The following is a 27,009-nucleotide window of genomic DNA, read 5'->3' as shown; positions in this document are numbered from 1 at the left end:
ACTGGATCCTGTTGGACCATTTAGCCGCAGAACATGTTGACCCTCCACATGGGATGGCATGGCAGTTCCCAGTCTTCCAGTATGCTATAAACTTAGCAGAGAGTGATTGATCATTATCTCATTCCCACTCTCCTAACAACTATTTTTTAACCTTGGCCATTACCCACCATAGATTAATAAAATTGTTACCATGAGGTTTGGGTTTTGAGTAAATTTTTGTTTTATCTTTAGTTCTCTCCTTCTTCTACCCTCCAAGTACACCCTATGGGTCTTGGCATCATCGAGAAAAGATCTCTGGCAAAGAGCCCCCCTTCGGGGGTGCCCATCAGACATTGCAGTGCCGATCTGACGAGGAGCAGATCCGATGATGAAGCATGACACCCAGTTGGGTGTGTGAGGACTCTTGCTCCTAAAATTTAGGACCTCCTTTCTTCTTCTCTTTCATCTCCTTTTTTAACTGGTGGATTCATCTGCATGATTGCTAAAATTCTCTCTTGGGACACCTTTCTTGCACCTTTCTCAATGTGGTGACCCAAGTATCAGAATTCCTTTGTACAGTACTGCAACGTTGCTGGGGAAACTTTGTCCATTTTCTCCTGAATGATTCTAGAGAGCTACAGATTCTCTTCTGCATGCTTCTCAAGTATTTGACACAATCAAAAGGTCATCAATACACTGTACCAAAACTGAATGATATGGCATTTAATGGACTTCAAGTTCTTTTTCATAATCTGATTAAAGATTGATGGTGATTCCATATACCCCTGAGGAGTACGGCACCATGTTAAAATATGACTGCCGTATTTATTGGCAAAATAACAGACTTTCCTCAAGCAAGGTAATAGAGAAGAACACCTTGCACAAATCAGTGATGGTAAGCCATTATGCATCACACAGAATCTGAAATAAAATCACTGGCTGATTTGGTACAACAAGACAATATACCAACAATGATGTTCACTTTTCTCAAATCCTGAACGAAGTGGTATTTTCCTTTAGGCTTCCACAATGACAAAATAGGAGAATTACAAGGGCTGCCAAAATTTCCTTCAGAGCACCTTGCTCAATCAGACTCTCAATCAATGGTGTGATTCCTGCAACTATCTTGGGTGTCATGTTGTAATATGGTATCGTCTCATACACTCCATTTGGCTTCACTGTTATTTTGACTAGTTCATCTCCTTTCATTAGACCTACATCTTTTCCTGAAAAATCCCAAATGTCAGGAATGACTGTTTCTCACAAGTTTCCGGGGCAAATCATTACATGTCATCACTGGGTACAGTCAAACAAGTAGGTACTACTCTACAATTTTACAAGGGACGGCCTCTTCCTTATTTATTTGTATTTCTATTCCTTTGGGTGTGCAGCTAATGGGACCCGTTTAATTTACACAACAGGTCACATTCTAACAGATTTACTGGACTTGCATCACAAACCACAAATTGGAGTTGGTCTTTAAATCAACCTACTTTGACTGGAACATATTCCATCACAGGATTTGTCAACTGCTTATTTGCTACTCCTACAGCCTGAATTATCCTTCCTGATAGGGGCAAGTCTGGCACTTCTGCTACTCTGACAGATGAACGTGTAACTCCAGTGTCAACCAAGAATGACATATTGTGTCCCATAACATTTGCATTTACATATGGACCACATTGATCTACCTCTAAGGATGCAAATAATACACAATCCTTCATCATCTGAACTATCAATGTGGGGTGTTTCTAACAATTTCTCATAACTTTATCAATTAAGGGACATTGTGAATCTGTCTGAATCACATTTGCCTTTGCCAATTGATTTGTGTTTACTGTTGCCATCTGATTTTTGTTTTTCTGCGGAACAATCACCTGTTGCTATGTCATTGGGGCTTGTAGAACCTGCATTTGCTGTCCTGGGGACACTTGTATATTCAGAATTTGGGGACTTTGGACTCTCTGAATTTGAACATGATTGTTACCTTGAGTCTGAGCTACTCCAGCATTCTATACCAAATTATTTGCATTTCTATAGGGGCATTCCTTTTTTGTCACATGATTTGTTGGTTGGTTCTTTATTGTGGTATAAAGAGAACAGCAAATCAATGGTAATATAAGTAATAAGTGTGTGTGTTGGATTGCAATACTGGAAGTCATCACTGAGAATAAATAGTACCCAGCACAAGAATTGTCATTCGTATAATTTAATAATTATGAATCAATTGCTGACTGAAGAATATTTTTCATACCATATGGCAAACTAGATCATTGGATCCACAACGTCTTATCTCAAGTGAAAATTAATTCCACTTTTATGAATTTATATTTAATTTACTTCCTTATATATTATATTTTCATGTTGCATTTGTTACGGGATACTGAGAACGTTCTGTTTGTGACGGGTTGGATCAAATATCAAAACTGAATCTCACTCAAGGAAATAAAAACTTTCTACATAACTGAGTTTTCACCAAATCAGTCTAACAATATTGGCAAAGACTGGCTTAGGGTTAAACTGTTCTTTTTTATTCCTAAATTATTAGCTTGGCTGAACTTGAAGACTTCATTAAGGTCACGGATGCAGGTCTCCAGAGGCAGGTGCAAGATGGAGATTTGAATGGACTGATTGACATCATGGGGCATCTACTGGCTGTGAGAAGCAGATACATAGCCACTGATGAGCTATTTCAGCCTCTAAAGGAAACCATTGCATTGCTCCAGGCATATGGACAGCAGCTGCCTGAACAAGTTTACATCCAACTTGAGGCAAGTATATGTAAATACCATACACTCCCCTAATACAGTGTCATTGGTAGTCCTCTCACCCGTGTCAAGCTAATACATACAAACATACTAGATATAGCTGGGACCACATCACTCATAACTCAAACATTTGTAAGCGCAGAAATAAACTCTGATGTAAACAATACAAGGTATATAGTACAGTAATCCTCCTAGTGTTCACGAAGTGAATTATTCAGATCGGCAAGTGCTTGTGATATAGATGTATTCATATACAGGCAACACGTGTTTTGTCACACAGTGACTTTATCAAAGCCAGACCGTAGACGAGAATAAATGTCCAACTACATTAAAAAGTGAGGACACTCTTTCCAACTTGGGCAAATGGAGAAGTATAAGGTACCAGTATAGAAAAGTATTGGAAACGATAAAGTGAATCTTCTGGGGGTGCGAAAAGATAGTCATCAAAGGATCCGTAATGGGACCATGGTAAGTCCTTTGAGTGGAGAAGTAACATCCAGAAGTAAAACGAAAAGATGAGTATCAGGGGATTCACTTTACTTTTTATATGGGACATGCTTCTGTCATGTGCGTTTACATTGGGACATCCTTCTGTCATGTGTGCTCACAAAATGTGTAAGCATTGTTTGAGGCAACTCTGTCGGTTCAACCATTTTGCAAAGTAAATGATTGTTAACGTCATGCCTAATTTGAGAATGTTGCATAAGCAGTGCAAGCTTTAAGTCTTTGTTATGTAGATTGAGCAATAACAATTTGTTGAGGTATGAATTTATGTTTAAAACAATCGGACAGTTGTCACCATCACACATACGAAATGCAGCTCAAAACTGACTTTTTAATTTGCTCTGTTGATGTAACAGAGCAAGCTACCAAGCACTGAAATGGCTAGCGTCATTTTCAGCATATTAACAGTCTTTGAAACCAAACATGCTTTTTAAATCTCAGAAGGTCTGATAACAAGTTTATTTAAGAAGAAAATCTAACACGAAGACACTTTTCGAGAGACAGCAAGTGATTAAACTTAAAAATATTCTAAAACTGACTGCAAACTTTGCAGACTATTGGTGAGTACTGCGAGAAACACATTAAAGTTAGTAGACCTTTAGGAATGTATTTAAATATAGAAAAATTACTTATTCATATGAATTTATATATTCTCTTAAAGCCTATATACCGTCATACACGTGTATATTCTATCCCAAAAGGTATGTATTTTATCACTAAAATAAAGTACAACTTTGAGTGCTGTGCACGACCACCTGCACTTTATGGTTTGTATATTTATGAAGTGTTGGAGGTGACATGGAATGTTGCAGGTGGCATGTTGTGACATAGTTAGGCTCCACTGTCCAGCATTCTTTGGGAGGACAGTTACTGTGGCAGAATAACTAAGCAGACCCGTTTCCTGTATGTCCTAAGCGTGTTTATTAAAAGAGCCTATTTGCATGTTCTTGCTGTCTTCCTCCTACATTTGGGTGCTGAGGTGATACACACAACAATTTGGTGATGAGCCTTGTTTGGATTGGACCACTTTTCCTTGCTTTGATTACTCTTCCCTGCACTTTGCTGTACGGCGATAAATTATCCAGCAGATTGTTCCAGTAGCAATGTTTGGGCACCAGCAGCTGAGAGCTCTGGCAAAGGATTGCGCCCCCAACTCTGCGCATCCAGTCATCGCCTTACTCTGGGGTGCTTGTTGTGTGTCAGGTCACGCTGCATGACCTACGTGAGGGCTATTTTGGAAGTAGTGTTGGTCCCTGATGTGGATGCACAGTGGGAAGTCCATCTAACTGCTGCTGATTGAGGCATCATGATACAGGAAACATGTGAGGACATGAGCCCTAAATGTTGCGGCTTTATATAAAAAAAAAATAGAATTGAAAAAAAAGAGAGGAACTTGTGTGGATGTTGACTTTTATGCCATTTTGGTTACACCTTACACTGGAATACTGAGAGCTATTTCCTTGGCGCTATTATCATGGCTCAGAAAATTTTTATAATCCGTCCTTGGCATCCACTTTAGGTGTCAGGAACAGAACATTTCATGAAGTGGGTGGAGTGGAAGGACTATATTGTAAACCATATTAGCCCAATTCCCGAAGCAAATAAGATTTAAGCTGATCAAAAGAAAATGATCCTCCTGCATTCCTTGGGTCCTGTGGGGTTGAAGACATCAGTCGTATGCAAAAAGCTACTGCCAGTGTGGATGTTAATGTTTTTGCAGCTGCACTACAAGATCTGGATAAATACTTAGCGCCAAAAGTATGTTTTGGCATTACTAGATATTTTTTTTCAGTGCAGAGTATGGGGGAATCCTGTGGCAGATTTGAAGAAAATGGCAATTGACTGTAAATTTGGAATGCTACACAATGACTTGATAAGGGATCAACTAGTCATGGATGCTAATAACCCAGCCATCCGAAGGTGATTATAGATTATTGGTGATTCTCCACTTTAGGATGTACTAGCCATAGTACGCAAGGCAGAAGTCTCAGGAAGAAGCGCCATGGAGTTAAATCAATCTGAGAAAGAGCTGGATTGTATTTGTAAAGTGACTGCTCGTAAAGCAGCAAAAGAACAAGAGTAATTCAAGGAGAAATGTGTGAGTAAAGATAGGAGATGCTACTACTGTGACAGCCAAGAATATCTAGCATATTGTAAGACATGTCCTGCACTTAAGCAGAAGTGCAGCAATTGTGGCACCATTGGCCACTTTACGATGGTGTGTAAGAAAAAAATCTGCGTAAAATGCATTTACAAAGGTAAAAGCTCATGTAAGAGTGATGCTGAGGAAAAAACTGCAAAGTGGGACAGTGATATTCACTTGCAGGAGCAGTTTGTCCTTAATGTAAATGAGAGTAGTGCCAGAACCAAGCCTTTGTGCGATATGACAATAAAAGGTGTCCCAATCAGGATATATGCAGATTCAGGATCACCTTTTACTATTGTCAATGAGGATGCGTGGAATAACACATTTATTGAGAAGATTGGCACACAAATAATCATCTGATATTAATCCTTAGAGCTACATGGGTGAAAGAACCAGTATTTTGGGTTTCAGAATGTTGTCGTTCTCTTTTAAGGGCAGAAACACAAGAGGTAAACTATGTGGGGTGAGAAGAGGACCATCCATGCTGGGATGGCAGGATCAAGGGAATCTAATCATTGTCTTTGATCCAAACAGCGCTGAGAAGATGTTAGTGGTGGATGAAGGGAATTCTGTGAGCAATGCCATGGTGAAAAGGTTTCCAAAGGTGTTCAGCAAACAATTGGGAACGTTGGAAGGCTTTGAACACAATATTGTGCTCAAGGATGATGCCCCTCCTATGATACATAAATTAAGGATGGTACCTGTTAGAAATGGGGTCTCTAGTTGGCAGAGGTATACACCGTTGTCCAAGTAGGGACCACAATCCTAGTCAGGGTAAGTCACACACAATCCAAATTATCTTGTGCCCACCTTCTGGTAGCTTGGCACTGAGCAGTCAGGCTTAACTGAGAAGGCAAGGTGTAAAGTATTTGTGCAATAAATCATGCAATAACACTTTGAAAACATCAAAAAAATACACCACACAGGTTTAAAAAAGTATAAGATATTTATCTGGTTAAATTAAGGTCAAAACGATCAAGATTCACTAAGCACAAGTTGAGTGAGATATCACTTTTGCAAGATTAAAATGAGTCTTAAATCTTAGAAATCAGCAGCTGTCTCTTGTTTGGACAAAGTACCTGGTTTGCGTCAAAATTACCACACACGGATACCGCGGAGGAGGAGATGTGTGGAAAAAAAAAGGTGTACGTCGAATTTTCCAACGGGGCACAGACTATGCGTTGTTTCTTTCCAAGCTGCAAGGTGCTTTGCGTCGATTTCTGGTGGGCAATCTTGGTTCCTTACTGCAATGCAGGGATCTTTGGATGCCCAGGGGTGATGCGGAGAAAAATCCTAGGTGTGCAGGAAGAAGTTACAGGCGTTGTGTTAGTCCGGTAGCTGATGAGTCAAATTTTCTGTTGCACGGCAGGTGCTGCATCGATTCTTCACTCAGGAAGTCAGGCTGCATCATTCCGGTTTGGCTGTGTGTTGATCCGGTAGGGCCGCACGTCGAATTTCCGTTTGCAATGTAGGTGCTGCATCGATCTTCGCTCAGGAAGTCGGGCTGCGTCGTACCGGTTTGGCTGTGCATTGATTTTTCTCGTTGCAGGGCAGGCTGTGTCATTTCCAGAAGGTTGTGCATAGCTTTTTGGTGCACAAGGAGTTTTCTTGAAAAGAAGTCTTTTTGGTCCTGAGACTTCAGAAAACAGGAGGCAAGCTCAATCCAAGCCCTTGGAGAGCACTTCTCAGGAAAGTCAGAGGCCAGCAAGGCAGCAGGGCAACAGCAAGGCAGCAGTCCTTTACACCAAAGCAGTCAGGTGAGTCCTTTGGGCAGCCAGGCAGTTACTCATGGCAGGTTGCAGGATCTGGCCCAGAAGTGTCTGATTTGCTATGGTCCGGGACCCAGTTATATAGCCAGAAATGCCTTTGAAATGGGGGAGACTTCAAAGAGTGGTTTTGAAGTGCAGAAGGTCCCCTTTCAGTACAGGTCAGTCTGCCAGGGTCCCAGTAGGGGGTTTGGCAGTCCATTGTGTGAGGGCAGGCCACTAGTCTTTGCAATGTAAGTGTCAGACCCTCCACGTTTCCATCCCAGCAAGACCTGTTTAGTATGCAGATAAATGCAGAGGCGTCTGAATGTCCTGTGTTTGTGGTTGTCTGGGTGGAATGCACAAGGGAGCTGTCAACCAGCCCAGCACAGGTGTGGATTGGAGACAGGCTGTATGTCACAGCTGGATTTTAGTGCAGAGAAATGCTCACTTCCTTAAAGTGGCATTTCTAAAATAGTAATATAAAATCCAACCTCACCAATAAGCAGGATTTTGTATTTCCATTCTGACCATACTGAATATGACCTGGTTACCCCTTTATGATCAGAATCTACCACTCAAATACTATATGAGGGTAGCCCTAATGTTATCCTGTGAAAGGAGCATGCCTCACAGTGGTGGAAAACAAACAAATTTAGGAGTTTTCCACTACCAAGACATATAAAACACACATCTACATATCCTGTCTTTTACCTACATAGTACCTTGCCCCATGGGTTACCTAGGGCCCTCCTTAGGGGTGACTTACATGTAGAAAAAGGGGAGTTTAAGGCTTGGCAAGTACTTTTAAATGCCAAGTCGAAGTGGCAGTGAAACTGCACAAACAGGCCTTGCCATGGCAGGCCTGAGACTTGGTTAAGGGGCTACTTATGTGGGTGGCACAACCAGTGCTGCAGCCCACTAGTAGCATTCAATTTACAGACTCAGGGCACATGTAGTACACTTTACTAGGGACCTAGTTGTAAATTAAATATGCCAATTGGGTATGAGCTAATGTTACCATGTTTTAGGGAGAGAGCACATGCACTTTAGCAGTGGTAAAGTGTCCAAAGTCCTAAAGCCAGCAAAAATAAGGTTAGAAACAGCGGAGGTTGAAGGCAAAAAGTTTAGGGGTGACCCTGCAGAGAGGCCATTTCCAACAGTACCAATGATGATACAAGAGGAAGTCTCGAAGGAATTGGACAAGGTAGTGGAGATTTATGTAATTGAATCAATAGATTACAGACTAAATTTCTCCAGTCGTGGTGGCACGCTGTAGCAATGGCAAAATCAATCTCTGGGTAGACCTGAGACACCTGAACAATAACATTGTAATTGAACGCTTTATCATTCCAAAAATCACAGAGGGGGCTTCATGCTTAAAGAGGGCTACATGGTTCTTACTATAGACCTCTTGGCCCCATACCACCGGATCTCTCTTTTGTCAATGTCTAGGAAGCTCACAACATTCATCAAACTCTTTGGGTGCTTTCAGTTTAAACAAATGCCTTTTGGTCTGGCATCAGCAGCAGCCATTTCCAGCACCTGATGCATAAGCTGTTTGAGAGAGAGAGTGGTGTGAGGTTCTTTCAAGATGATATATTTGTCTTTGGGGTTAACAGAACAGGGCATGATGAGCGATTGAAGAATGTGTTAGGAATACTGGAGAGTAAGAGGATGACTGTTGAGCTGAACAAGTGCAAGTTTGCTAAGAGGAGTGTAACCTACTTTAGGCATGTGCTCAGTGAAGGGGGGGGTCAAAGTGAAACTTTCTTTGATCACTATGGTTTCTGGTGCTCGGGCACCTACCAAGAAGGATGAGGTGAGGTTGTGCTTGGGAATGGCTGACTACTGTGCAAAATTGATCCCTAACTTTGCTGACAAAGTGTATATCATTTGTCAGTTGTTCAAAAAACATGTGAACTTTCTGTGGGACTCATAGTGCGAGGCAGAGTTCAGCATAATCAAGTTTGACATGGAGAAAGTGCCTGCCTTAGGTAGTTTTTACCCAGGACTGGATTGTTTCCTGACAACTGATGCCAGTAACAAAAGGTTGGGGCAGTACTATCACAGAGGAATGCCAAGGGTAAACAGACTATTATCCTGTTTGCGTCCAGGTTCCTGTCACCAGCTGAGGAGAAATATCCCATTTTTGAGAAGGAGGCGCTAGCATGTGCATGGGCGCTGAAGCATTTTTGTGCCTTTGTTTGGGGCAAACTGGTGGCCATCCACTGTGACCACAACCCGTCCCGTTAGTTACATTACTGACCACGGATGGAAGTGTTACTGCTTATTCCAGGATTCCAAGATTGTTGATGAGGATGAAATATTACATTTACTACATTATGTATGTTCTTGGTAAGGACAATATAGCAGCAGATTGTCCATCCAGGATGCCTTGCCTGTTGGAAAAGTGTGAAGACCATCCATGGAATGACTAAGATTGCATTAGTGCATGACTGTGGCACACCAATATCTAAAAAAGAGGACTGGGAAAAGAAACAGAGAAAGGATGTTGTTTTGCAGAAGGTTTTGAATCACATGTATGAGGGATGCCCAAGAAGGAGCAGTTGACAGAATTGTTTAGACGTTTTTTAGAAAGTTAGATCGGAGCTGTCCATAGACAAGGAGTTGGTCCTTAGAGGAAGTAAGGTTATTCCTCCATGTGGATTGCGTAAGGTGATTTTTAAACTTTGCTATGAGGAAACATTTGATATCGTATGGACTACATTTGTTAATTAATTATTTGTTGCATGGAGTTGACAAGGCGGTGGAAAGGTTTGTTAGGACCTGCACAGTTTGTTCCCCTGCTAACAAGTACTTATGGACATAAAGATCACCCTTGAGTCAACACCTTCTTCCGAAACAACCTTGGAAATGTATGCCAATGGATTTGTTAGGTCCTACTAGGGATATGCAGGAGTATGTGATTGTGATGAAGGATCTTTTCTTAAAATGGCCAGTTATGAATATAGTGGAGAGAGCTGATACTGCCACAGTGTTAGTGATCCCTGCTGTGCTGTTGAGCAATAATGGTGTCTGTTAGATCCAAAAACCTTAGGGTGGTTTTCCCCAACATTTTGCCTGCCTCCCTCCATTTTTCTGATCTCGTTTTTGCTGGTTTTAGGACTCTGTAAACTTTACATCCGCTGACCAGTGCTAAAGTGCTTGTGCCCTCTCCTCGAAACATGATAACATTAGCTCCCACCCAATTGGCATATTTGATTTACCTAGAAGTCCTTAGTAAAATGCACTATATGTCCCCCAGGACCTGTAAATTAAATGCTACTAGTAGGCTTGCAGCACTGACAGTACCACCCACATATGAGTTGAAAGGAGAAGTGATGCACTTCAAAACCACTCTTGGAATTCTCCTCCACTTCAAAGGCACATTTGGGTATACATACTTGTTAGAAATGTGGTCTTTGGTTGGCATTCAGGTTACCCCCTGTCCAAGCAAGGACCCTCACTCTAGTCAGGGTAAGTCAAACACAATCCAAATTATCCTGTGCCCACCCTCTGGATCTTGGCACTGAGCAGTCAGGCTTAACTTAGAAGGCAATATGTAAAGTATCTGTGCAATAAATCATACAATAACACCATATAGCACCACAAAAATACACCACACAGTGTTTAGAAAAATATATAATATTTATCTGGATATTTGCAGGTCAAAACGATCAAAGATGCAATAAGAAAATGTAAAGATATCACTGAAAAGTGATCTAAAGTGTCTTAAGTCTTTTAAAAGCAAACAAAGTCTCTTTCAAGCATAAAGTACCTGGTTTGAGTGAAAAATCTCCGCAAAGGGCCATAGAGGAAGAGAAGCGTGGAAACAAAGGGGTGTGCGTCGATTTCTCGGGCTGCACACAGTCGATGTGTCGTTTCGTTTCTACGCAGGGACGGCTGGGCGTCGATTTTTGGCGCTCGGTCGTGGATCCTCTTCGGGTTGCGGGGTTTTCAGACACCCCGGGGTCTGTGCGTGGAATCCTGGGCTTGTTACAAGCTCTGCGTCGTTCCAGTGGGCGGTGCAGGGAAATTTCTCCCTTACGGCAGGCACTGTGTCGACTTGCCCTCTGGAAGTCGGGCGTCGTCCCAGGTCGGCTGTGCGTCGATCTGGTGGGCCATGTGTCGAAGTTCCGGTCGCACCGCAGGCGCCGCGTTGATCTTTTCCTTGCGAAGTTGAGCGGTGTCGTCCTGGTTCAGCGTGCGGTGAATTTTTCACCGCGGAACAGGCTGTGCATCGTTTTTAGCAAGCTGTGCGTCGAATTTTCGCCACACAAGGAGTCCAGTTGCAAGAGAGAAGTCTTTTTGGTCCTGAGACTTCAGGGAACAGGAGGCAAGCTCTATCCAAGCCCTTGGAGAGCACTTTTACAGCCAGACAAGAGTTCAGCAAGGCAGCAGGCCAACAGCAAGGCAGCAGTCCTTTGTAGAAAAGCAGACAGGTGAGTCCTTTGAGCAGCCAGGCAGTTCTTCTTGGCAGGATGTAGTTTCTGGTTCAGGTTTCTTCTCCAGTAAGTGTCTAATGAGGTAGGGTAGAGGCCCTGTTTTATACCCAAATGTACCTTTGAAGTGGGGGAGACTTCAAAGAGTGGCTTAGAAGTGCACCAGGTCCCCTTTCAGTTCAATCCTGTCTGCCAGGGTCCCAGTAGGGGGTGTGGCAGTCCTTTGTGTGAGAGCAGGCCCTCCACCCTCCCAGCCCAGGAAGACCCATTTAAAATGCAGATGTATGCAAGTGAGGCTGAGTATCCTGTGTTTGGGGTGTGTCTGAGTGAATGCACAAGGAGCTGTCAACTAAATCCAGCCAGACGTGGATTGTAAGGCACGGAAAGATTTAAGTGCAGAGAAATGCTCACTTTCTAAAAGTGGCATTTCTAAAATAGTAATATTAAATCCAACTTCACCAGTCGGCAGGATTTTGTATTACCATTCTGGGCATACTAAATATGACCTTCCTACTTCTTTCAGATCAGCAGCTACCACTTCAACAACGTATGAGGGCAGCCCCAATGTTAGCCTATGAAGGGAGCAGGCCTCACAGTAGTGTAAAAACAAATTTAGGAGTTTTACACTACTAGGACAGGTATACTACACAGGTACATGTCCTGCCTTTTACCCACACAGCACCCTGCTCTAGGGGTTACCTAGGGCACACCTTAGGGGTGACTTATATGTAGAAAAAGGGGTGTTTTAGGCTTGGAAAGTACTTTTAAATGCCAAGTCGAAGTGGCAGTGAAACTGCACACACAGGCCTTGCAATGGCAGGCCTGAGACAAGGTTAAGGGGCTACTTAAGTGGGTGGCACCATCAGTGCTGCAGGCCCACTAGTAGCATTTAATCTACAGGCCCTGGGCACATACAGTGCACATTACTAGGGACTTATAAGTAAATTAAATAGTCCAATTGGGTATGATCCAATGTTACCATGTTTAAAGGGAGAGAGCATATGCACTTTAGCACTGGTTAGCAGTGGTAGAGTGCGCAGAGTCTAAAAACCAGCAAAAACAGTGTCCAAAAAGTGGAGGGAAGCAGGCAAAAAGTTTGGGGTGACCACCCTAAGGCTGTCAGGTCTAACAATACTGGGACTGTGACCCCCTAAAATCAGACACTTGTAGACCTACAACTGGACTCTGCCAGAGGGACTGCGGTGCTGCCCAAAGGACTCATCTGGACTGTCTGGAAGGAACGCTCTCCTGCTTGTTGCCCTGTTGCCTGCTAGTCCCTGACTCTGCTGGAAGGACTTTGCCTTCCCAACACAAGTGATCTTCAAGGGCGTGTCAGCTTGCCTCCTGTTAGGACGTTTCAGGGCCATGAAAGAATTCACCTAGGAGAGAAAATTCATCGCACCAGAAAAATTGCTGCAATGCATGCAGAATCGATGCATTGTTTTCCCGCGGCTGAAAAACTGATGCAGCCCCTGCGGAATCAACACAGCATCTGTTTCATCATCACAGAGAGTTTGGATTTTCCACACATCATCCCTGGGTGTCAGTTTATCATCAAACCCCACACTACAGTAAGTAACCAAGGCTACGTGCCTGGAAATCAGTGCATCACATCGCCTGTGAGGAAACAATCGACACATCACCTCCACCATGCCGGAAAAATCAATGCAGTATCTCCTCAGTGACCTGCAGTGTTATTTTTGACGCATCCCAGGTACTTTTTGCTAAAGAGATACATTCATTGATTCCTACGGATTAAGGCTACTTAAACCCCTAAAAAGTGATATCTTGACTTGTGCATTGTGGCTTTTTTGCCATTTTGGTCTTGTTTTATTCAGGTGAATAATATCTACTTTTTCTAAACTAGTGTGGAGTACTTTTTGTGGTGTATGCACTGTTACTATATGAGTTATTGTACAGATACTTTACACATTACCTCCTTAGTTAAGCCTGCCTGCTCTATGCCAAGATAGCCTAGATTGAGCACAAGATAATTTAGGTTGTGTTGTGACCTACCCTGACTAGGCATACCTCTGCCAACTAGAGACCCAATTTCTAACAGTGTGCAATTAATTTCAAATACAGCAAAGGCCTATTTTGAGAAGGTAGGTATGAAACACAAGACCACATCACTTTACAGTCCCAGTGGAAAGGTACCATGGAGAGATTGAAATGTTTGATCAGGGGTTTATTCAGACTGCTGTTGGCAAAAAAAGTGATTGGCGTAATGCAGTGCAGAAGGCTGTGTGGGTGTATAGGATGACTATAAATGACTCCGAAGGCCTGTCCTCATTTGTCGTAATGAGAGGAAGGAGTCCCAGATGTAAGTTCACGCCAGCATGGCTGTGTGACAGTGCAGTTGAGCAAAGGTCACTTAATCTGGTAAAAAAGAAATTGGAAGAGACCTGTACAGTTCAAGATAGGGTGCAAGTGAGGAAACTTAACAAGGTGCCAAAGAGAGAAAGTCAATTATTTGCTCTAGAGGAGGTGGTGGAAACTTTGCAGAACGCTGTCAAAATTAAGAGTGGTAAAGCGTAAAAACCTTAAGTATGTTGCTTTGGGCTGAAAGGATCAGTGGAAGGGCTGTGTTGCGGAGGGAGTGAATGAAAGTGAGAATTCCCTTTGGTTGGAGGACATGGTCAAGTTTGCAGGGGGAACAGACAGCATCAACATTGGGTGAGATGGATGATGCTCAGTAAGTCTTGTGCAGTTTTGGAGGACTGTACTGGTGATGAGAGATCTGGACCCTCATTATGACATTGGTGGTAAATCCTGCTTACCGCCGCGGTGACAGCTCCCAACATACCGTCGCGGAGGCGAACATCCATTTGCCATATTATGACACACACACACTAAACCGACAGAGTACAGCCACAAACACATATCCACCAGACCAAAGGTTAGTGTTAAACTGTTGGTACAAACACCCATACCGTTACACCAACAAAACACCCTCCACATTATGACCCATGAATCACCATGGCGACAATCAATGGCGGTAAACCATTGGCGGTCAGAATGGCCACACAAATATATAACACAACAACAGTGGCCAAAACTCAAATCACACACCTGACTATGATGCACACACCACACCCACCTACCCACAGCACTATAAAACACACACCCACATTACCCACAACCCTTCACAAACACATAAAATAGCCAAGAGATAGTGACACAAATCAGATATACAACTACACACCCCACACCCCACCACATTACTCAACACCACCTGCACAACACACACCACACAACACCCATGTCCCCACACAGGCACTCCTGTTTCATTGATGAGGAATTGCAGGTCATGGTGGAGGAAATAGGGTAGAGCCACAGCTGTTTGGAGCACAGGTACAGCAAATCTCCATTGCAAGGAAGATGGAGCTATGGCGGAGAATCGTGGGCAGGGTGAATGCCATGGGACAGCATCCAAGAACAAGGGACGACATCAGGAAAATGTGGAACAACCTATGGGGAAGTTACGTTCCATGGCAGCAAGGTACCAGCTCGCCATCCAGAGGACTGGAGGTAGACCCCCAACTCCTCCCCAATAGCTGACGGCATTGGAGGAGCAAGTGTTGGCAATACTGCATCCTGAGGGACTCGCTGGAGTTGCCAGAGGACTGGACACTGGTGAGTCAATATTTACTATCTTCCCCCCCACATATCTGCATGCCACCACCACCTCTCTCCCTGACACCCATCACTCCACTCAATTCCGCACCACAGTGCACCACCACAATTGACTAACCTGAATGCCAAGCCCTGCATGCCATACCCACTGCATGAACATGCCTCCCAGCCCTGCATGTACACCCACCACCAATGCATGCACAGCATGGAGAACTAACAATCCTACAAGACATCACCATATACAGCCAAAGGTGGCAGGGCAACAGCAACGACATAGGGGAAGCTAGGGATGTAGAAAATGTCAGACATGTAGCATAATACACAACTTACATCCCCACAGGTGCCCCAGCCAATCTCAGCGACGAGGAGTTGCCACAGCTACCCAGTCCCCCATCAAAAGATGCCCCCAGTGATGACAGTAACTCTGGACTTCCGGATCTGGATGAACTACCTGGCCCATCAGTGACCACTGGTCAGTTGCCTACCCCAGCCCACACCCACTCCACCACAGAGCCTCCCCTCTCAGTATGAAACGCTACAGCAGCCACCCAACATCCCCACACCTCTGTCCCCAGGGCATGTCAATCACTAGTGTGCCCACCTGTACAGGAACCCCACTCCACACCTCACAGTCAAGACAATCAGGGTCCTGGGGTCAGTGGCAGTGGGCACACCGTTCAGGAGACACAAGCACGGGGGGACACACAGAGGACAGCTGTGCACCAGGGGGGAGGACAGGCCCAGGGAACCGACTGCCCAGGAGGCACTCACCAATGTCCTGGGGGGCTTACCAACAATCCCAGGATAAGTTGGGCCAGATGTTAAACATCATGCAGGAGAACCAGTGTCTGCAGGGGCAACACCAACAGGAGATCAGGAAAGATTTGCAGGCCCTCAACGCCACCATGGTCTCCATAACGAGGGTGCTGGGTGATATGGCCAACATCATGAGGGACTATACAGCACACCAGTGGGCCCTTTACACTAGCCAGTCAACTGAACAGCCGTCCACATCTGCTGCAGCTAGTGGACAGGTGGTCCTGCCACAGGACCCACTGGCCACCAGCACCCCTCCCTCTGCAGAAGGTGAACCACCCCGCAAATGTTCCCTGCTACCCAGACAGACACCAGGGACACTTGCCAAGACCACCACCAGGAAATGAGACCGTCCTCAATGTCCCGCTTGTGTTCCACTATGTCAACTTGTCCACTTTGTACTGCCATTGCTCCCCTTCCTTTGGCCCCTTGGACTCTGGACCTGTGCTATAAACAGACTGGATCAATACCCTGGACTTACCTCTACCAGCACCCCATTCCATTGCACTATTCCTTCTATATTCACTACAATAAACACCCTTGAACACAACTTGAGTGATAGTGCTTTATGTGATGGAAATGTGCAATAATATTGACAGTTTCATCTTGTGCAATTGTCATTAACTTTGTGACTGCATAGACTGCATACAAATAATGGCCTGTAGCTGTCTGTAGTCAACTCATCAGTACACAGTTGGAACCACACCAACATCTGTAAAATGAGAAGGCATAGGTGACAGTCAGTTGAGATTGTAAGGCAGTTTCTGCCATCTTCCTACAGCCACACTGAAAAGATAAATAATGAGAGGAATGGACAGTTCCACTGTCTTCCCTGTGTGTTATTGGAAGTACTGCTGTATGACTGATGTCCTGTTGTCCACATCCTCATCCTCTGCGTCCTCATCCTCACTTTCCTGAGGGTCCACTGCTGCCACAGGAGCATTTTCACCCTCCTCCTCCTGCAGATAGGGCAAATGTTGTCTGATGGCCAGGTTGTGCAACATGTAGCATACAACAACTATCTGGCAGACCTTCTCAGGGGAGTAGCAGAGGGCTCCACCTGTCAGATGGTGGCATCTGAACCTGGCATTCAGGAGGCCGAAGGTCCGCTCAATTATCCTCCTGCTTCACCCATGAACATCATTATACCTATTCTCAGCCCCTGTTCTGGGATTCCTTACAGGGGTCAAGAGCCACAACAGGTTTGGGTAGCCAGAGTCACCTGCAAGAATTGAGAAACAAACATTAGCCTTGCACAATGGTATGGGGGATGACTCCTGAAGGTATACACTGACATACATTGGGTGGGGACCTATTAGTCACACCCTGTGCCCCTGTAGTTGTGCCATCACATTTGGGATGCTGCTATTTCTTAAAACGAAGGTGTAATGCACCAACCCAGGATACTTGGCAGTGATGTGGGAGATGTACTGGTCAGTCAGGCACGCCATTTGCACATGGAGTGAGTGGAAACTCTTCCCATTCCTGAATACCTGTTCATTATGCCGGAGCGGGGGGACAAATGTTATATGTGTTCTGTCAATAGCCGCAATAATATTTGGAATATGTCCCATTACATAGAATCCAGACTTCAGTGGCCAAATCTTCCAATTGGGGGGAAGCGATGTAGCTGCACGTGTGTTTGAGCAAGGCAGACAAAATCCTTGCCAGCACTATTGAGAACATTGGCTGTGACATTCCTGCTGCCAAGCCCACTGTCACTTGGAAACAGCCAGTTTCCAGGAAATGTAGCACAGATAGAACCTGCATAAGAGAGGGGGATCCCAGTGGCATGACGGATATCAGATCAAGCTCCAATTGAGAACACCGCTCTGTGATTGTGGCCCTCTCCAGTCTATAGGTGAGTATTATGTGCTTGTCCTCCAGTGTAGCCAAGTCCACATGGGGTCTGTACACCGGGGTTTGCCTTCTCCTTCTATTTCTCCACAGTAGTAGGTACCTAAGGGACACAAGAATGAGAAGGGAATGACAAACTGAACAATGGAACCACCACTTCAGTGTACACTGACCGTGTATGTCACTGGACCATGTAAATGGCAACGTATGTACAATTGAAAGCAATGACGCAGTTTTATATTTCAGAATGTTGACCAGCACCATAAAATGGCGAGCGCCTGTCCTGTATGTAGGGACAGGTGGAAGTGATGTAACTCCGGCGTCATGGCGGCAGGCCGTTTTGCACCGCTGTGCTATTCCTCATTGGCTAAAATGGGTCTCCATGGAGTACAGTGTCCAATGAGGATCACCGGCAGCGGTGTACACCGCCGCAGATGTGACTGCCATTTTCTGTCTGTGACCTCACTTGATTCCTGACTTTCCACATGATAACACATCCACTGCATGTGCTGCTGTGACCTGAGTCTGGAGCCTGCCATGGCCCATGTGACAGGGGAAAGGTCCCCTGCCTTCACTTCAGAGGAGTTGGAGTGCCTGGTGGATGGGGTCCTACCCTGTACAGACAGCTGCATGGACCTCCAGACCAACCGGTGAGTACAGCATGGGGACGATGCATGCAACAAAGTTGCATGGAGATGTGTGTGTGCTGAGTGTGTCATTTGGGTGTGGGGTATGGCTGTTGGTAGTGAACATGCAGGGCTCTGGGTGATGTGTGCGCCATTTGAGGGAAAATGGTATTTGTGGGCCATATGTGTGACATGCTGGATTGTATGGTTAATGGTGTCCGCCTGTCTGTATATCCTCTGCAGGTCAGCACCATTCAGAAGAAGGGATTGTGGTGTGCCATCACCAAGGACGTGCAGACCCTGGCATCTATAGCAGGTGGAGCACCCACTGCAGGAAACGGTGGGAGGACCTGAGACGCTGGGCCCGGAAGACCGTGGAGGCCCAGCAGGGGATGGCCTCCCAACCGGTGAGGGGTGCCCGTTGGAACCTAACCCCCCTGATGGATGGCATACTGGTGGTGGCCTACACAGAGCTGGATGGGCGCTTGAGGGCAGCACAGCAGCCACAAGGGGGTTAGTACAGTGTATGTAACAACCATCTTTGTTGCCTGGCATGGGATCCTGGTGGTGGGTTTGTTAGTGTGTGCCCCTTAATGCCAGCTCAGACATTGCTGTGTGGTCCAGCTCAGGGTAAATAGGTGAATGGCAAAATCGTTTTAACTAACTAGGTGGCATTCCATGTCAGACAGTGCTTAGTAGGTTCCAGGAGGGGTACAGTTGGCGGTTGTTGGCTCTCATCTTGCTGTGGTGCCTAGCCAATGGAATGCCAGTGCGGTGCATAGTGCTTAATCTTGATCCCAGTGTGTGATGGTAATGTGTATGCCATTGTAGTGTTGGTGCTGTAATTGACCTAGTGCTCCCTTTTTCTCTCCCCCCACATATTCTTCTGTCATCCTGTCCATGTGTGCATTAGCATCATCTGGCGGAGGAGCAGGGGCACTGGCTACTGAGGGAGCTGCAGCCCATGGGACCCAGGAGGCAGGGTCCACCAATGCCGAGGGGACCAGTGGGATAGAAGGCGAGGGGAGCACCATTGTGGGGACAGGAGGTGACAATGCGGTATCTGATCCCTTCTCCGATGGAAACTCCCTGGCGCCGGCGGGCACCTCTGGAACCACCTCAGCAACAGCCGCCACCCCCGTACCAGCACTGCCCTTCCAGTAGCCCCCCACTGAGTTGCCCGTGCCCGCTCACCCAGATGGGTGGGCATCTCCTTCGCCCCAGGCACCTCAGGCCGTGCTCCAGTGAGCCCTGCTGCCCTCAGTGAGGAGCCTATTGACCTCCTGAGATCCATCTCTATAGGGCAGTCAACTGGCATCCCAGATGCAGCAATGCAATGCCTACCTGGAGGGCATCCACGGTGGGCTGGCAGCCCTACAGAGATCGTTTCAGGCTCTGGCCTCCTCTCTGATGGAAGCCAGTGTCCCTGGTCCTACCATCCCCCCCTCCAACTACAACTTCCCAGTCCCTCCCAGTCTCCTCAACCCCAACCCATCCCATGCACACATAAAGACAAGCATACACACAAAACATCACACAAGAGCGGCACAGACAAACACAGGCAGCACACTTCAAGCCACAAGCACTCACACACACAACAGATAGTTGTACACACAACATCCACTGCCTCCAATGTCTCCCCCTCTTCCTCCTCAGTCACATCCACACAAACACCTGCATGCACTGCATCAACAGCCACCACTACCATCACCACATCATGCAGCACACACACCTCACTTGCAGACACCTCCACAACATCCATCCACACGTCCTGTTTGTCCTCTCCCACCCTGTCTCCCCCAACCATTCCTAAGAGACACAAGAAATCCCACTCGGCCACCCAACAGCCATCCACCTCACACATGCACACTGTCCATGCACCTTCACCCAAGTCCAGCAGACGTACACCTCTTACAGCCACTCCCTCTACCTCCAATTCCATCCCTCCTCCCATATCCCACCCCAGCGTCCCTAAGAAGCTTTTCTTTGCCCAACTTGACCTCTTTCCTCCCCGTCCTTCCTGTGAGAGCAGGGACCCAATGACCCAGCCCAGCTCCTCAACCAAACAGTCTGCCATACCTCCCACCAAAAAAAACAGCTGCTGGCTTAAAGGGGCCCCTGAGTGTGACAGCAGCTATTCCTAGTAAGTGCACACCTCTGCCTCAGGAAGGGAGGACTAGGGTGGTGAAACCCAAGGGACAGAGGATGGGGTCAGTGGAGGCACCTCCTAGACCTGGAGGCAAGGACACCAGTCACATGTCAAAGGCCAAGGGGGTCCGTCACAAGATGGAACACATGGATTCCCCTCCACCACCAAAGAAAGTCAAGGAGCCCCCTCCACCATCAATGAAAGCCAAGGAGCCCCCCACCACCAAAGAAAGCCAAGGAGTCCCCTCACCAGCAGAGACACCCAAGGAGTCCCCTCACCAGCAGAGACACCCAAGGAGCCCTCAGCAGAGGCAACCAAGGAGCCCCCTCCACCAGCAGAGGCAACCAAGGAGCCCCCTCCACCAGCAGAGGCACCCAAGGAGCCCTCTTCACCAGCAGAGGCACCCAAGGAGCTGCTTCCACCAGCAGAGGCTCCCAAGGAGCCGCCTCCACCAGCAGAGGCACCCAAGGAGCCCTCTCCACCAGCAGAGGGCAAGGAGCCCACCCTCAAGAGACTGTTGGGCAAGGAGCTCCAGCCAAATCCAGTGGGCATGTTACACACTGCAGAGACTGTGGCCTTTCACTCCCATCCAGTGACAGTTGGGCAAGGAGCCCCCTCCAGAGCCAGTGGGCATGTTATCCACTCCAGAGACTGGGGCCTTTCATTCCCCTCCAGTGACAATTGGGCAAGGAGCCCACTCCAGAACCAGTGGGCATATTACCCACTCCAGACTGTGGCCTTTCACTCCCCTCCAGTGACCATTGGGCAAGGAGCCCTCTCAAAAACCAGTGGGCATGTTACCCACTCCAGAGACTGTGGCCTTTCACTCCCCTCCAGTGACAATTGGGCAAGGAGCCCACTCCAGAACCAGTGGGCATGTTACCCACTTCAGCTGAGGTGCACACCTACACCGTACCCCCTGAGGTGCCTACCCATTTCCAACATGATGCCCCTGAACAGTGGAGTCCGGATTATGTCAGGAGACAAGCTGAGCTTTTGACTGTGCCCTGTGGCCATGTGGGCCTTTGGTACTTTGGACTGGCCATTGGCCCAATCTGGACATTGATGCCTGCATTTAGATTTCATGTTTCTTTATGGTGGCTTTTGGCCGCAAATTACAGTGTTCGTACATCAGTATTGTTGTCCTTGCATTATTTTCACGTGGGCCCTGTGACATTTGTTTTACTCTGCAGCTGGTTCTGTGTATGGTGTCTCTGTGAATGGTGTGTGTTGTGTGTGTCAGTCTCCTTTTCCTCCCTCCCTTGTGTGATAGGTGGCTGTACTCACCGTCGTCGTCCTCGTTGGCGTTGGTGTTCCTGGATGGCCATGGTGTGGTAGAGCATCAGGAAGACTTGGAGTTCTGGTTCCATGGCAGCGGCGGAGTCCTCTGTGTCCCTGATGGTGAGTCTTTAGTTTTCTGTGAAATGTTTCCACCAGGCTTTTGATGGCGTTGGTACCGCCCCGGAAATTCTGGCAGTTTGCTTTGTCATAATATGGAGAGAGGTACCTTGACTTCCGTCTGGCTGTTGATGGCTACCATCGTGGTCAGTGGTGTTAACTCCCTGGCGGTTGGTGGGGTACATTGGTTGTCTATGGGCGGTATCACTGACATGGTCATAATTTGGTGGTAATTACCACCAGGCTGCTGGCAGTATTAATGCCACTTTTACAGTCACCACCAATGTCATACTGAGGGCCCTAGTGTCACTTCACAAGATAAAAACTGAGTCAGATTGTGAGAAAAGAAAAATGAAATTACCTGGATGGTTGAGGGATTTTGTTACATGAGTAGTTCATATGCATTTAATATGCAGAAGTGGTTGTAAGATTTTTTCCTCTTCTCCTTTTCTCTCTTTCTTTCTGGTTTTTCTGACTCCTCAATCCTTCCATATTTGTTTTTTGGATGGGGCAAAGGGTTAATGTTCATCGATTATCATTATTTTTGGGGAAGATATGGTTGTTTTCTTTTATTTTTAAAGTGGGGTGTGTGCTATGGTTTATATAATTATGTAGTGTGGTAGGTGACATGGGCTGTTGCAGGTGACATGTTGTGACATTGTTAGGTTCCACTGTCCAGCAATCCGTCGGAGGACAGTTGCTGTGTCAGAGAAACTAGGCAGGCCTGTTTCCTGTATGTCCTGAGTTTAGTTACTAAAGAAGCCTATTTACATGTTATTGAGAAATTACTCATTCAAATTAATTTATATGTTCTCTTAAAGCCTTTATACTCAACTGCATGTATATATTTTAGCACTAAACGTATATATTTTATTGCTAAAATGAAAGTACCACTTTCAGTGGAGTGCACGACCACCTTCACCGAGCAGGAGTGCAACCACTGAATGTGTGGCATTGTTGCCGCCCTGTTGGGTCATATTCATCGTACAACATGCACATAAACCATATTATGGTGACTTCACAATCAAAGTTAACATCAAGTTCCACGAACATCAAAAAAAACACATCAACAAGCCAAATGTTAAGAATTTTTCAATTTTCTACTAAACCTCATCACAAGAGTTTCTTAAATGATGTACGGTTAACATAATATGTATGAACATGTTTGTTAACGAACTTGCATATTGTTCACAAGCATTTAAAGTACAATGAAAGATGTTAAGAACGATGCTCGTCTCAAAGCAGTATGAGAACCGTAAATGTCTAAATTCCATGAAAAAAAAATCTGAAGTTAAAGGGAAGTTAGGGTTGGCAGGGTGCTACGAATGATAACACACAACCTAAAAAGACATTAAATTCACAATTTACGGTGCTATCTTCATCATATCTCCCAGCCGTGCCGTACTTGGTTAACCTTAACTCCCACCCTATGCACTTTTCTCAAAGTGAAAAGTGTTTTCACATGTACAGTCAAATAGTACACAGAGCACAGTGTCTGTAGTTAGATCAAAAGAGATAACACATGAATGAAAGAATGCATTTTATTTTGATTACACATGAATGAAATCCATGTTTTCACTGAAACAGACGGGTAACTATAGAATACAATACCTAAAATATTATAATAGACTGATGGATCAGAATCATGTTATAATCTATAGACCATCCAATCAAGCCTTCCAATCACATCATTAATATCAAATACGTTGACCAAATAGCAAAACTTTCCAAATAATTACCACATAAGTAATTTGGCCTTCATCATTTCAGTTTAGTGTCATTATTAATTAAGTATATATTGTCACATTGTCACATGATTAAAGTTTCGCAAAATTTACAGTACTCATCCTGTCTTTCGTTCATATATTATTTTCCCCTCCCGCAAGTGATAGCAGGAGTGGGATTTGAGCTTATGCGAGTACGGTTTATTGGGAGGTACCGATACCTGCAAGATACTGAGTTGTACTTGTATTGACATGAAGCCCTTTATTGGATATGATGTCCCTCAACAGGAATTGCCAGAAAAATGGAACAACACGAAGAAAATTGCCATTTCCGTGAAGCATGAAATTGCTCCTCTTCAAACAGCAGAGGTCTCCCTGATTAGGAAAAAAATCATTTTATTTGACGTAAGATTTTTTTTTTACATTCAAAGGTTTTTCTTAAATAAAATTAAGTTTTAGCAAATTACATTTATCTATGTTTCATGTTATCAGGTTAAGCAGAACAATTTCAGAGAAAAGTTTCGCTTGGAAGCCCCTTTCCAGTTTGATGCTGAGAAACCATACACCATGATTGATAAGGTAAGAGTAAAGTGGATTACTCTGTGTACAGTTATACATTCAATTGGTTGGAATATGTGTGGGACAGGATGATTCAATTTATAAGCCTGTAAAACAGTCTAATAAGTGTTGTCCTAGGCTTCTGTACAGTTGGGTCTGAGGAGGGTATGGAACACATGGGTTCATTTCCCAGGCAAATACAGCTGAACACAGTTTCGCAAATTCTTTGTAACAAAGTGAGCTATAGGCTCTTTCTTCAAGATATATGGGGATACAGAGCGAGAACAAAACAGTTTTCAAAACAGAAATAATACATAAGAAACATTGGCCAAAAATGTTGCAAATTAATCTAGAGGGTGAACTCACTGTGACTTTTAAGCTGCCGGGCAAACTATGTTGTCCCCCCTTTTGAAGCCATGTTAAGTTCATGGTGAGGCAGCTTGAAATCTTGAAGAACCAAGATGCAGCATAGAGCCCTTGCTCAAAGAGGTTCAATAGATGATTTAGAGGTGTTGAGACACTCAGCTGCATACATGAGGACAAAGGTGATGTTGCAGTTTATAATTCTCCAGTTCAAACTGGCAAAAGTGTTGAGGAAATGGCAGCAGGGAGGTATTGAATGGCTTCTCAAATGAAGTAGGGTAATTGATCAAGAATGGCTCAATACGGATTGCAGTTGGCTGGAAGGCAATGCTGTGCAGAGTCATCAGATTGGCCACAAGGATCTCTCATGTGGGGGTGGCTTGATGGAGATTCAATGGGCAGGATGTGGAATCAATCCCCAGTTTGACATATAGGAGTCCAAGGCTAGAAATTTTAAATTCTTCTGGATACATTGTTAAATGATTCTAGGATTCTTTGGGCATATTTCCACTGAAATAGCACCTAATTAACTGTTTTTTTGGGCATATCACTGTGGACAAAGATTATTCAGTCCCTTTGGATGTCAAGGTCACCTGGGCAAGATTTTCCAGGCCATCCAGCACATACAAGCAATCAGGCTTTTTTCCGTACAGCTGCTCACAAGCTTCCTGGAGCAAGTTCTTCCAGTAGGCATGCAGTTTTCATGTGATGGGTCCTGATTTATCTGTGATTCCCAAGAGAGTACACTGGAAGTAAGTTATGGAGAGTAACTGGATACTAAAGTAAATGATAGAGCTGGAAACAACACTCTCCAAAACTAAATATCTATCCAATTCATACCTCCTTTTGCATGAGGATTTATAGACTGATATAGACAGATCAAACCTGCTGCCCTGTCGGTACTTGGCCTTTTTGGTATAATTCCATCATTACTGCACAATTAATATCTTACATCAAATCTCCTTATGCTCTCTGTTGTTCTTTAAAAACTGAAAATTGGTCAGTAGAATGATGATAGTCCCTTTATTAACTAAGTTGGAGCTGCCCTTTGTTTTAATTAATACAAATCCTCACAGATGAATAACTTTGCAATCTTCTTGGGGAATCAATGGATCACTTTAGCATCTGTAGAAAATCCTAACAGTCAAATTCCTTCTCTTTATCAGATTCATTTGCTTCCATATCTACGGATCCTAGGGTAGCAATTTAACCACATCTGCATTGTCAAAGATATATGTGATGGATCGTTCATGAGACTAAACCATTACTGATTACAATATATCAGGCCAGAAAGAAATTGATTCGTTCTGTTAGAAAATGTCACTATTTTTATCTTAGAAACTGCATTGATTAGTGACATCAGCTGAAATATCAGGTAAAGAATCATTATGCTGCTGGGAAATGTGATGATGATGGACTACTTCCATGACTGAGGAGTTACTCCTCTACCTTCTATTTATATGAAGTTATTTGCAAAGGCAATAAACAATACTGGGTTTCCTAATGCTGCCAATAATGTCATGGGTTATCAACAGATAACAGCAATAATCCATGGAAGAATGGCAGGGTTTTATCATTACCCAATGTTACCGTGGTTTTCCTCGAAATAACAAAAGTGAAAGCTTTTCTAAGTTGAGATGCAAATGTTAAAAAGTCAAGGGTTCTGTTCCCCTTTTTCCAAATTGTGAGTGCTTTCAAGAGGCTTTGCTGATTGAAAGCAGAAGGCACCCTGGAAAACTGTGCACCTGTTTAGTCTGGAGAAGAGTAGGTATCATTCCAAACTTGGACTGGTAAACAGCTCCCAGCAGACATAGGAAGTCATTGCAGGGATTTCAGCAAACAATTAACATATTCTTATCTGTGGACTCTATTTGTTAGTTGTGCACACCGTTTTGCATAGTCTGTAGGCATCAGGACACACCAATAGTGGTTCTAAAGCACAGATATTTACAATAACCTACTAAATACTCTACAAGGACTAACACCATAGTGATCATGCCAGTAAGGGTCAAAAACAGAAGTCTTACCATCTCAGTTCCAAAATGTAAGTAGAGTTAACTGACACGATCCGAGCCCAGCCTTCAAAATGAATCTCCAAGTGTTAACTTCCATTTCTAGGGTGGGCTCTGTATCAATCTGTGATGCTAATGGTGGCTAAAATATATTACACTGAAAGCTTAGTTCTGCTACTTTAGTTTTATCCTAAAGAAGCTTGAGCTAGTTGCTTAACTTCAGGTCCCAGGCCCCCAGCATATATCACTGTAATCTATTAGCAGTGAAACCCACACCACTAGC

At 44.8% G+C, this 27,009-nt stretch overlaps 1 protein-coding gene across 1 annotated transcript in view; it reads left to right on the top strand.

Annotated features, from left to right (window-relative positions):
* Nucleotides 1-27,009, top strand: part of DNAH11 (dynein axonemal heavy chain 11) — a 2,866,633-nt gene that overhangs the window by 778,433 nt on the left and 2,061,191 nt on the right. The window contains exons 18-20 of the mRNA XM_069211469.1: nt 2,528-2,750; nt 24,082-24,198; nt 24,286-24,372. Coding sequence (XP_069067570.1) covers nt 2,528-2,750; nt 24,082-24,198; nt 24,286-24,372 — 427 coding nt within the window. The remainder of the gene's footprint in view (nt 1-2,527; nt 2,751-24,081; nt 24,199-24,285; nt 24,373-27,009) is intronic.

This window comes from Pleurodeles waltl, chromosome 10 (assembly GCF_031143425.1).
Source record: "Pleurodeles waltl isolate 20211129_DDA chromosome 10, aPleWal1.hap1.20221129, whole genome shotgun sequence".
Taxonomy (NCBI): domain Eukaryota; kingdom Metazoa; phylum Chordata; class Amphibia; order Caudata; family Salamandridae; genus Pleurodeles; species Pleurodeles waltl.
The sequence above is the reverse complement of the archived record's forward strand: the minus strand, read 5'-3'. Positions and strand labels throughout refer to the sequence as shown.